Source organism: Dermochelys coriacea, chromosome 4 (genome assembly GCF_009764565.3).
Source record: "Dermochelys coriacea isolate rDerCor1 chromosome 4, rDerCor1.pri.v4, whole genome shotgun sequence".
Lineage (NCBI taxonomy): Eukaryota > Metazoa > Chordata > Testudines > Dermochelyidae > Dermochelys > Dermochelys coriacea.
Window position 1 is genome coordinate 87,141,979 of NC_050071.1, and position 12,574 is coordinate 87,154,552.

Sequence of the window (12,574 nt, forward strand, 5' to 3'; positions counted from 1 at the left end):
GCTCTGGGCTGGGGCCGAGGGTTTTGCACTGTGGAAAGGGCTCTGGGCTGAACCTGAGGCAGGGGGTTGGGGTGCAGGAGGGGGTGAGGGGTGCTTGCTCTGGGAGAGGGCTCAGGGCTGGGGCTTGGGGTGCAGGTGGGGGTTCAGGTACAGGAGGGGGTATGGGGTGCTGGCTCCAGGAGGGGGCTCTGGGCTGGGGTTTGGGGTGCAGCCTTCTGCCAGGCACTTACCTCTGGCAGCTCCTGATTGATGGTGCAGTGTGGCTGCTGTTAAGGCAGGCTCCCTGCCTACCCCAGCCCCACACCGCTCCAAGAAGGGGCCAGGAGGGAGGCGGGGGCCACGTCTCTCCATACGCTGCCCCTCTCTGCAAGCACTGCCTCTGCAGCTCCCATTGGCCGCAGCTCCCATTGGCCACAGCTCCCCATTCCCAGCCAATGGGAGCTGCAGGGGCAGTGTTTGCCGGCAGGAGTAGCACGTGGAGGGAAACCCTACCTCTGGGACCAAGCTGGCCACTTCCGGGAGCAGTGTAGGGCCGGGACAGGCAGGGAGCTTGCCTTAGCAACAGCCCTGCTGCACCGCCGGAGATCCCGATCGACTGAGAGATTCTCTAGAATCGACCAGTTGATTGCGATCGACCGGTTGGTGACCACTGCTTTAACCCTTCCCCCAACTGAGCAAAGGCTAGCTATAGGATTTGTGGGGCCTCAAGCTGCCGGAAATGGGAAAATTAATCCAGCAGTTGCCTCCCCATCTGGTGCTATTGCTGGTGGGCACTATAGATCTGAAGTATGCTGTTTCTTCTCCCCTTCCAGTCCAGTTAGTGGGGAGAGAAATAAGAGCAGCTTGTGAGTTGCTGAGTTTCCATACAGCGTACTGCCCCAAGTGGCTCCTTGATTTTCCTGTGCGTAAAGTAGCTCTGCCCCATATCCCCCTCCATATGAAATAGCTGGAGAGCCTTTTATAGTTCAAATGTTTTGATTCCTTTTCTGCTGATACACAGATATTTTTGTGTCTTCATGTATGTTTGCCTAGTAACTGAATTCAGCATTAGTTGAATTTAGTATTAAACTACAGATCAGTAGCCAGCATCACAGATCAGTAGCCAGCATCACTTAAAATATGTGGCATATGTCTCTAATTTAGGATAAAATGGACTTTTCTCAGTAAAATGGTAAGTAAATATTGATTCTGATTTGGTAGCAGGAATGAACAAAGTAGTATTTCAGCTTTACCCTGAGCTTTTGCAAACAGAGCCAGCAGCTTCAATTAAAATTCAACGTCTAATTGCTGATGGTTCCATCTGCACAGGAGCATTAATCATTTGAAAGACTGTGTGCTTTCAATACTGTTACTCGGGGTTTTTTTTTGTTTGGTTTTGTTTTTTTAAGCCTTTCAAAAATGACTTGTAAAATAAACTTCCGTGAGAACCTGTATGTTCAAAGATGCTTTATAAAATACACGTTAGGCTAATGTGCCTTAGAATGGAAAAGGGTTAAAAAAGTCCAGAATTGAGACCTGGTGTGCACTAATTCTGAATTTCACTTATAGAGTGAAATCTTAGCTACACTGAAGAAAATGGGAATTTATTTCTTAGGATCAAATTCACTGATGCAGCTGTACCCAAGTCACCAGAGTTGCATGGTCTTATGTCTGTGATGGATATGGCACATGAAACTTTATAATGGCTGATACAGAATTTTATTGCCCTTTTAAAGAAGGGTTTCTACTGGATTGAGACCACATACCAGATTTCAGATGAGAGCGAGGTTCTTTTTTATTTTTTGATTATTTTTTTTGCCAGTGTTACTAATTTTGGAATAGTTAAGAGAGAGAGGGAGAATGAAGACACACACTTAACTACAGTGGGATGAAACTATCTCTATCATACAGACTCTAAAAAAAATTCAGACATTTTATAGAGATGAAAATATATAAATGTTATAGTAATTTAAGTGTAGCATATAAGATTTCAAGAGATGAATTTTCATGTAATATAGCATGTCCAATTTTCACTCACAGATGGTTTAGCAGGACATCTGAATCCCATGATAGGTACATAAGTTCTCATTGTGTATATCTACATATTGATTTAGCATTCACATTTGGGATTTGGACATCCTGTTAAAGCCACCAACGTTGGAAAGATGAGCTGAGTAACTCTCCTCCCTAATATTTGCTATCTGCTTTGAATGTTCTGTGAATTGTGTGCTATTTCAAAATTAAAGGGAAATAATTAATAGAGATTGTAAACTCTTTGAGGCAGGGGCCATCTTTTTATTTTGTGTTTGTCCAGTGCTGGACACCATTGGGATCCTTGTCCGCAGCTAGGGCTCCTACGTGCTACAGTAATACAAATAAAACTACAAGAGAAATCTTCCCCCAGGATAGTCAAGCTGAATGATATTGTAATTTCAATTTAGACTCTTGCTGAGATGGTGGCTGTTGAGATTCGCTCTCAGACCTTTTCCACTTGGCTTGTCCAAACACCTCAATCAATTCTAGGAGAACACTTGTCTGCACCTCCACTAACTATACCAAGAAAATAACTTTTGGAATAATATATGGGCTCCTAACAAACAGTATCGATTCTTTGTGAGAGGAAAAATTGTTCTGAATGGATTGGTGCAGTGGGCAATATCTCTGGCTATAGTGGATGAAAAGGGGCCCCTATGTATCACAGGAGGTGCCTTGGAGCCTGCAGGCAGCCAAGAGAATGGATTTTATTCACCCTGTCCATTTGCAGGATATCCAGATAAACATCAAATATTTTTGCTGTATACAGGGCTTCTGAATGTCACCCTTGGATGCTTAGCCCAGCACATATATGAATAAAATGGCCATTTATCTGCCTAACAGCTGATTAGAGCATTAGAGTGTGGGATTTAGATTTCCTAATACATTTATTTTCACTATTATTTAACTTCTTTAGGACCTTCTATCTGAGGAGCTCAAATTTTTTTCACAGTAGTATTGAGTTAATCCTCAGAACCTTCTTACAGATGGGAAAATTGAGGCACAGTGAGATTAAGGCCAACAGCTTCAATGGCTGGCTTAATTTCTTTGTGCCCAACTTAGTGGCCACTTTTGAAAATTTTATCCTGCAGGACTTGGCCAAGGTCACACATGAAATCTATGGTGAAGCTGGGAAAAAACCACAACCCTCTTGACTCCAAGTTCTAATCATTAATAACAGGATCATCCTTCCCCACAGTAATGGATTTAATTACTACTGTTAAAATGGTTATGCTTATGGAAAACCTGCACCACAGAAGAAATATTTATATAAAATTCCAAAGTACTGCTTGGGAATCTTTTAAAAGAAGCATTTCTCTTATAAGTTTTGTAAAACCTACTTTTTTTTAAACAACTTTTTTTGGGGCCAAATTTCACCCAACGCTGTCCCTTTAATTTATGCTTTCATACATACTGTATAGAACCTTATATATACTTAAAAGTAATCTTTCCATTTCAGAAACTGTCTATTTTAACTAGAGAATCTGCAAACATATCAATACGTAGGTTGAACAGTCAGTCGGAGCCTATGAGTTAAATGTTATGTTGTGCGTTAAAAATGTGGCTTACTTTGCAGTTTGTGAGCTGAAGTCCCCTTCTATGAGTGATTTCCTCTGGGGCCTGGAGAATTCTGGCTGGCTAAAACACATCAAAGCCATCATGGATGCGGGCATATTCATTGCAAAGGTAAATTATGTAAAACTAAATCAAAATTGATTGACCTGATGCAGAAAACTGAGGGCTGGTTTCTCTGCTGGTGAAACTCCATTGACTTAGTTGAAGTTACACTAGAAAATAATCTGGCCCTAAATGTGTAATGTTTCTGTGATGGGAGAAGAGACAATTTTTAGTGTTGCAAAAGTTATCATTTGGACACTTTGCTTGTAAATTAGTGTTTTATTTCCCTCTATTCTTTTGTGCTAATTACCTGAATTGCAGTGCAGCCTCTACTACCCAATGCTGTATATCTTAATTTCCTAACTTTTCCCTGCAGACAGTTACTAAACCTGTTTCTCCTTAAGTTCCCCTTGTTGCAGGTTAAGTGTTGCAGCACTACCTCAAAGTATGATTGTCCCTGTGCACACATGTCAAACTTAATTATACTCTGGTCCCACTAATTTAATGGCTCAACTTCATTTATCGCCTGAACAAACTCCTGTGTGTTACTCCTGTGTGTATGCGGTGTTGTGACCATGTCGGTCCCAGGATATTAGACAGACAAGGCGGGTGAGGTAATATCTTTTATTGGACCAACTTCTGTTGGTGAGAGAGAGACAAGCTTTCAAGCTTACACAGTGCTCTTCTTCAGGTCTGGGAAACTTACTCAGAGGGCAGGTTTACAGTACAAACTTCCATCGACCCAGCTGCATAGCACTTCTGGTGAAGATGTTCTAAGCTGATGGGAGAGAGCTCTCCTGTCGGCTTAATACCTCCACCTCTGCGAGAGGCGGTAGTTATGTCGGTGGGAGAGCTGTCTACGCGGGGGTTAAGGTCAGTATAACTACCTCACTCATGGGTGTGCATTTTTCACACCCCTGAGTGACATAGTTATACTGACTCAGTGTGTAGTGTAGACCTGGCCAGAGTGTCACAGCTAAATACAAGGTGGAACAGATGGTTTAGCATAAGTAGTTAACACATATTTCAAGGAACCATTCAAGATAAGTGGCCTGTTAACACTCCTCCAGTCATAGGGCAGAAAGCTTGTGGGAGTGGGGAAAGCGGGTGGGGGGGGGTAGCATTGTTAGTGGGTTATAGACGGTTGTAATAAGGCATAAATCCAGTTTCTCTATTCAGTCCATGATTTTTAGTGTCTAGCAAAGTTATGAATTTAAGCTCCCAGTGTTAACTTGCTTAACTAAACAGTGTTAACTAAACAATCTGTTCCATTTTGTATTTAGCTGTGACACTCAAGTAAGTTTCCCAATCCTGAAGAAGATCTCTGTGAGTTTGAAAGCTTGTGTCTCTCTCACCAACAGAAGGTGATCCGATAAAAAATATTGCCTCACCCATCTTGTCTCTCTGTTACCAACATCTAATTCAAGAGAAGCCCCTTTTCTGCATACTTACCTATTTGTCCCAAGAAGCAGTTGTTTATGGTAGTGAGAAATTGTTTATCCCAGTATTTTGCATTTACCATCACTGTTCTACTTTTGAGGCGGCTATTACTCTCCCAACTAGCGTATTTTATTGTAAAGATCTGGTGTTTCTGCCTAGAGCAGTTCTACTTCATGGTATTCTACTCAGAAATTTTATTTTGTTAGTCCGTGATATCTGTTGTTTAGTGCTATTCCACTGCCTATCATTTTTATAGTGAATAGGAATTATGCTATCCCTTTGATAATCGCATACACCTCATGTTTCTGAAATGTCAGCTACTTGTAGGTCTTCCCAATGTCAGACACTCCAGCTCTCTCATTTTGGCTCTTACAGTGGTAATTAGTATATAAATGTTTACATGACTGTTTTTTTAAAATGACGTGCCCACTCTCATGTTTTTACTGACACTCTGTAACTGTCAGAGTTCTCTTTCTTGCCTTGCTTCTGCCTGTCCCATATGTAGCTGTAACTGTCTGTTTTATACCAGGTGCAGGCTAGATATACGTGTTTGTCTATCTATAGCAGAATTCATTAGGTGAAATCTTGGCCCCGCTGAAGTCAATTGGCATTTTGCCATTGACTCCACTGCTGCCAGGATTTCACTCATTGACCTCAGCAGTTGCCATCTTTCCCCCAGTGGCGAGTTTAAGTAATGTCTGCAAATCTTGTTTATTTTTGTTGCATATGTGCCCACCGTCTTCCTATTTCTCTTTGTTCTGGAATCCAGATCTACTTGTATAGTTTTGGTTCCTGGGTAAAAAGCTACTTGGAATTTTTGCTCTATTTCTAGCTAGTCTCTAGTATCCAGATTTTTACCATTGCCAATTGTTAAATATTGGTATTTTGCCCAAATGGATCCATTCTGGTGGAATTATCTGCTTCCTAAAATAAACATTGGTGATTAATTATTAGCAATTGTTCTACTTCGATTTAAAGTTTTCTAGAGTTTATTTTTCTAGGTACTATCTTTCTTAATTCATTTTATTTTTCTCCATTGAGATTTAAGTACAGCTTTTTTTACAAATCATAAAGAAACAAATAAAGGCAAAAGTCTTATTTAAAATAAATCCTTCTAATCCACAATGAGTTCTAACTTCCCCAAAAGAATCTCCCAGATTTACTAAACATAACCCCTTCCTTGTACGCATCACTTGTATTATGCATGAAACAGCTCTCTTCCTAATAATATAAATTAAGATTACAGAATTATAGACTTCAAATCTTGCATATCGAATATTGACATGTATCCCAAACACAGGGTTCCCCTGAAGTTTCTCTACCTGCTTTGTGATCTGATACTCTCATGTTCAGTAAGCTCCTTGAACTGAGGAAGCTATTTTTCAGATAGGGATACTACTTTTATGGGTCTAGATACCTCAGTGCTTACATATCCACTGTTACCATGGTATCTGAGCACCTCACATTCTTTAATGCAATTACCCTCACAATATACCTCCCAGGTAGGGAAGACTTGCTATCCCCATTTTATAGATAGGGAAACTGTGGCACAGAGAGGCTCTTTTGAAACAGTAGGAGTTATGCTTTTGAGGACCCGGGCCTCGGCTTACAGAGGAAGTCTGTAACAGAGCAAAGACCTGAACACAGGCCTTCCAAGTGCTAGGCCAGTACCCTAAACCATTGGACCAGGGAGCATCTCTACCGTTACCCATTGCCATAACCTTATTTATTACTTCTATGAATCTTTCTGTATTTCTAGGCTGTGGCAGAGGAAGGTGTGAGTGTTCTGGTTCATTGCTCAGATGGCTGGGACAGAACAGCTCAGGTTTGCTCTGTAGCAAGCCTTCTATTAGATCCATTTTACAGAACTATGAAGGGATTTATGGTAAGCAAGCCTATTTTACAGTGGATGTAAATGTTCTATTACATCATGTGCACAGTATTAACACTAATGTTCTTTCTGTGTGTAGAGAAAATAACCTTTTCCTTAAAAATGTCTTTTTTCTTAAGTAGAAAGTTTAAAAAAACCCAAAGTGGTTCAGATTATCGAAGCCAAATTATCCAAATTAACATCAAACATTTGATTCCATCAAGTGCAGTCTGTCTTTGCTTTTTGAACCGTGACAAAGAAACTCTCTTGGGGGCATCAGTTTATATTTAGGATAAAATTTTCAAAGATGGGCACCAAAGTTTTGCCTATCAAAATTGGGTGCAACCCAGGGAGGTTGGTTTGGGGAAACCATGTTTGAAATCTGTTCCATTTCAACAAAGGGACCGATGTACAAATTGGCTCTGGCAGAGTATGCACGAATGTTTACCAACCTTATTGTCATTCTTGCAAAGATAGGTTTGCAGGGGTTGTAGAGTTTAATAAAAAACGATAGGCAGTCATTCTGAATCAAGCTTTGTTGAAATACAGCAGTCCTCATTTCCATCGTTCTTTTGCTTGTTCTAAAAATTAATCTTGATTCCATGACATGACACTTAAGTGCACTTTTGCTCATTTTAGGTATTAATTGAAAAAGATTGGGTTTCCTTTGGGCACAAATTTAATCACAGGTAAGGGTACTCTCAGGTTTGTTTTCTATGTTTTTTTCACTTTTTTCATAAGGGAAGATCAGCTCTCTGCTGATACTATTTTAATTTTATTTTCAAATGGCAATGAGAAAGTAAACGAACATGATGCCCTCAAGTTATTCCTCATAACTTTTTTCATTATTTATTATAGACCGTTGGAAAATAAAATAGAAATATTATTTTCTTACCATTCTTTCCCCATTGTTTACTTTTGAGTATATTGGATGCTTGTCTCATGCTTACTTTTACCATTGAAGCATTCATTTTGGAGAGAAATTTCTATTGAAGTCAATGGGAGTTCTGCCATTGACTTCAATAGGAGACAGGATTTCACTCATGTAGAATTAAGGCCCAGATCAGGAAAGCATCCCTGCTCAGGACAGCACTTAACTTTAGGCATGTGCTTAAGTGCAGTTGATATCAAGGATCTGTGATCTGAGACTTACTCAGTCTATAGGCAAATATTCTGTCAAATTAAAACAAAACATACTTCAAGTAAAGGGAATATAAAATGTACTGATTTTACAAATTGTTTTATGCCTTCAAATATCATAAGAACGGCCACACTGGGTCAGACCAATGATCCATCTAGACCAGTATCCTGTCTTCCGATGGTGGCCAATGCCAGGTGCTTCAGAGGGAATGAACAGAACAGGTAATCATCAAGTCATCTATCTCCTGTTGTCTGCTCCCAGCTGCTGGCAGTCACATGCTAAAGACACCCAGAGCATGGGGTTGCATCAATGATCATCTTGGCTAATAGCCATTGTTGGATCTATCTTCCATGAATTTATCTAATTCTTTTTTTAATCCTGTTATAGTTTCGCCCTTCACAATATTCCCCTGGCAATGAGTTCCACAGGTTGACTATGCATTGTGTGAAGCATTTTCTTTTGTTTGCTTTAAACCGGCTGCCTATTCATTTCATTGAGTGACCCCTGGTTCTTGTGTTATGTGAAGGTACAAATAACACTTCCTTATTCACTTTCTCCACACCATTCATAGTTTTATAGATCTATGTCAAATCCTCCCTTAGTTGTCTCTTTTCCAATCTGAAAAGCCCCAGTCCTTTTAATCTCTCCTTATAGGGAAGCTGTTCCATACCCTTAATCGTTTTTGTTGTCCTCCTCCAATTCTTATCCATCCATCCATTTACTAATGGTTCCTAACATTTTGTTAGCTTTTGTGACTGCTGCTGCACATTGAGCAGATATTTTCAGAGAACTATCCACAATGATTCCAAGATCTCTTTCTTGAGTGGTAACAGCTGATTTAGATCCTATCAGTTTGTATGTATAGTTGGGATTCTGTTTTCCAGTGTGCGTTACTTTAACATTTATCAATATTGAATTTCATCTGCCATTTTGTTGCCCAGTCACTCAGTTTTGTAGAATCCTTTTTTAACTCTTAGTTAACCCCAAAGCAGACTATCTTGAGTAATTTTATATCACCTACAAATTTTGTCACCTCACTGTTTACCCGTTTTGCCAGATCATGTATGAATATGTTGAACAGCACTGGTCCCCATACAGATCCCTGGCAGATACCACTATTTACCACTTTCCATTGTGAAAACTGACCACTTATTCCTGCCCTTCCTTTCCTATCTTTTAACCAATTTCTGATCCTTGAGAGGACCTTCCTTCTTATCTCATGATTGCTTACTTTGCTTTAGAGCCTTTTGGTGTAGGACTTTGTCAAAGGCTTTCTAAAGTCCAAGTACACTATATTTGCTGGATCACCCTTGTTCACAAGTTTCTTGACCCTGCTCAAAGAATTCTAATAGATTGAGGCATGATTTCCCTTTACAGAAGCCATGTTGACTCTTCCCCAACAAATCGTGTTCATCTATGTGTGAGATAATTGTATTCTTTACTATAGTTTCAACCATCTTGCCTGGTACTGAAGTTGGGCTTACCAGCCTATAATTACCAGGATCATCTCTGAAGACTTCTTTAAAAATCAGCATCACATTAGCTATCCTCCAGTCATCTGATACAGAAGCTCCTTTAAGTGATAGGTTACATACCATACTTAGTAGTTCTGCAATTTCATATTTGAGTTCCTATAGAACTCTTGGGTAAATACCATCTGGTTCTGGTGACTTATTACTGTTTAGTTTATCAGTTTGTTCCAGTCCTCCTCTACTGACACCTCAATCTGGGACAATTCCTCAGACTTGTCACCTAAAAAGAATGGCTCTGGTGTGGGAATCTCCCTCACATCATCTGCAGTGAAGACCGATATAAAGAATTCATTTAACTTCTCTGCAATGGCTTTATCTTCCTGGAGTGCTCCTTTAGCACTTTGATCATTCAGTGGCCCCACAGATTGTTTGGTAGGCTTCCTGCTCCTCATGTACTTAAAATTTTTTTTTTGCTGTTAGGTTTTGAATCTTTTGCTAGTTGCTCTTCAAATTCTTTTTTGGCCCGCCTAATTATACTTTTTAACTTGACTTGCTAGAGTGTATGCTCCTTTCTATTTTTCTCAGTAGGATTTAACTTCCTATTTTTAAAGGATGCCTTTTGGACCCTGACAGATTCTTTTACTTTGTTGTATAGCTATGGTGGCATTTTTTTGGTCCTTTTACTATGGTTTTTTAATTTGGGGTATCCATTTAATTTGAGCCTCTATTATGGTGTTTTTTAAAAGTTTCCATGCAGCTTGTAGGCATTTCACTTTTGGGACTATACCTTTTAATTTCTGTTTAACTAGCTTCCTCATTTTTGTGTCGTTCCCCTTTCTGAAATTAAATGCTGCTGTGGTGAGCTTCTTTGGTGTTTCCTCCCACCTCTCCACCCCTCACAAGGATGTTAAATTTAGTTATATTATGATCATTATTCCCAAGTGGTTCAGCTGTATTCACCTCTTGGATTAGATCCTGTGCTTCACTTAAGATTAAATCAAAAAACTACCTCTCCCCTCGTGCATTCCAGGACTAGCTGCTCCAAGAAGCAGTCATTTATGGCATCTAGAAACTTTATCTCTGCATCCCATCCTGAGGTGACACATATTTAGCCAATATGAGGACAGTTGAAATCCCCCATTATTATTAAGTTTTCTATTTTTATCGTCTCTCTAATTTCCCAGAGCATTTCATAGTCACCACGATGATCCTAATCAGGTGGTTGGTAGTATATTCCTACTGCTATACTCTTATTATTCAATCATGAAATTTCTATCCATAGAGATTCTATGATACAGTTTGATTCATGTAAGTTTTTTTTGCTCTATTTGACTCTATGCTTTCTTTTATATCTAGTGCCACTTCCCCACCTACTCTGACCTACTCTGTCATTCATATATATTTGGTACCCTGGTATCACTGTGTCCTATTGATTATCATCATGCCACCAAGTTTCTGTGTTGCCTATTATATCAAAATCCTCATTTAATACCAGGCACTTAAGTTTACCCATCTTAGTATTTAGACTTCTAGCATGTGTCACTTTTTAGTTGTTTGCCATTATGTGATACAACTGAATGGGACTCTTTTTCATTTGACTGTTTCTCTTCAGTTCCTACCTGTGCTTTATTAACTTCTATCTTCTCCTCCTTGCTCGAATAGAGAGAATCCCCATTAATAGATCTTCTTATAGGGATGTCTCTGTCCGAACCATGTGCTCCTACATACCTGTCGGCTTTCTCCCAGCCCTAGTTTAAAAATTCCTCTACAATCTTTTAAAATGTACATGCCAGCAATCTGGTTCCATTTTGGTTTGTCTGGAGTCCGTCTTTCCTGCATTGGGTCCTCCTTTCCTAGTCTATAGGCAAATATTCCATCAAATTAAAACAAAAGATACTTCAAGTAAAGAAAATATAAAACAATGTACTGATTTGACAAGTTGTATTTTGCATCCAAATCTCAACTGTCTTTTTGCTAATGAAATAATTTGCAGGCTTTTTGTACATAATGTGGACATATGTCTACAGTTCCCTGCTTTTGTGGGTTAAGTCAAGTCCTTAGAAAAACATTCAAAGTGCAAAAGTTATGCTGAAGGTTCATTGTCATATTACTTGATATCTCTATAGGCTGAGCTACCGTGACAATTATTAAATAACATTCAATATTTGAGGCAGTTTTTACTGGAATAAAGTTTTATAAGATTCCAGCAGGAGTTTCAGTGGTTAAAATGACATTCTACAACATATTTAATAATAATTTCTACATACGTAGACTGTAGGCATACAATGACCATTGATAACCGTGATCTCCTTAATGATACTGTTATATCTCTTTGAGCATTTAAGTAATGGCAGGTTCTAATTTATAAGAAATTATTTTTATGGTTTCCTACTCCATTGGCCTATATATATTATATACAGAATAAACAACTAAAGATACTTCCTCTTTTACAGGTCAAGGTCAGACATACAGCATATTGTCTCAACTGTATGCATTACATATTTTCAGTCCCCTCTTAATTGAGGTAATCCAGTGTGAACAGTACCAATAAACCTAATTCTATATAGAGAAGCGGTTCAAAGCACACCTGCTAACACAACAGAATGTAACTGTGCCCCAAGATGCTCTCCCCAAGGAATTCCACCAACAGAGGGCAGCCTTAAATTACGATCAGGGGGTGGGGTGTGGGGGCACCATAAAAGTCTCTCAGCACAGGTTGTCCTGGAGATGTGCTAATTAATAGTACATAGACTAAGGGTGTTCATGGAAGTGAGAGATTCGCAGCGCACACAAGTACCAGGTATAAAACAGCAGGGGACTCTGGAAGTTTTCCCACAGAGCTTCTCCTGTGTGCTCTGTTCCTGCCTGGTAAGCACCACACTCCTTCTGTTCTGTGAACAGAGGTTTCCAAACCTGCCTGATTTTGTGATGTGACTAAAAATTCACCCTGAAACCCATGACTCAACTCTCTCACAAACTTTTTTTTTTTTTTCAACCACGTAGTGCTCTGGTTTTCATAAA

General features: G+C 39.5%; 1 protein-coding gene across 2 annotated transcripts in view; it reads left to right on the forward strand.

The window, feature by feature from the left end:
• Positions 1 to 12,574, forward strand: part of MTMR7 (myotubularin related protein 7) — a 78,726-nt gene that overhangs the window by 56,477 nt on the left and 9,675 nt on the right. For both annotated transcript variants that reach the window (XM_038400822.2, XM_038400823.2), the window contains exons 8-10: positions 3,590 to 3,699; positions 6,830 to 6,955; positions 7,580 to 7,629. In XM_038400822.2, coding sequence (XP_038256750.1) covers positions 3,590 to 3,699; positions 6,830 to 6,955; positions 7,580 to 7,629 — 286 coding nt within the window. The remainder of the gene's footprint in view (positions 1 to 3,589; positions 3,700 to 6,829; positions 6,956 to 7,579; positions 7,630 to 12,574) is intronic.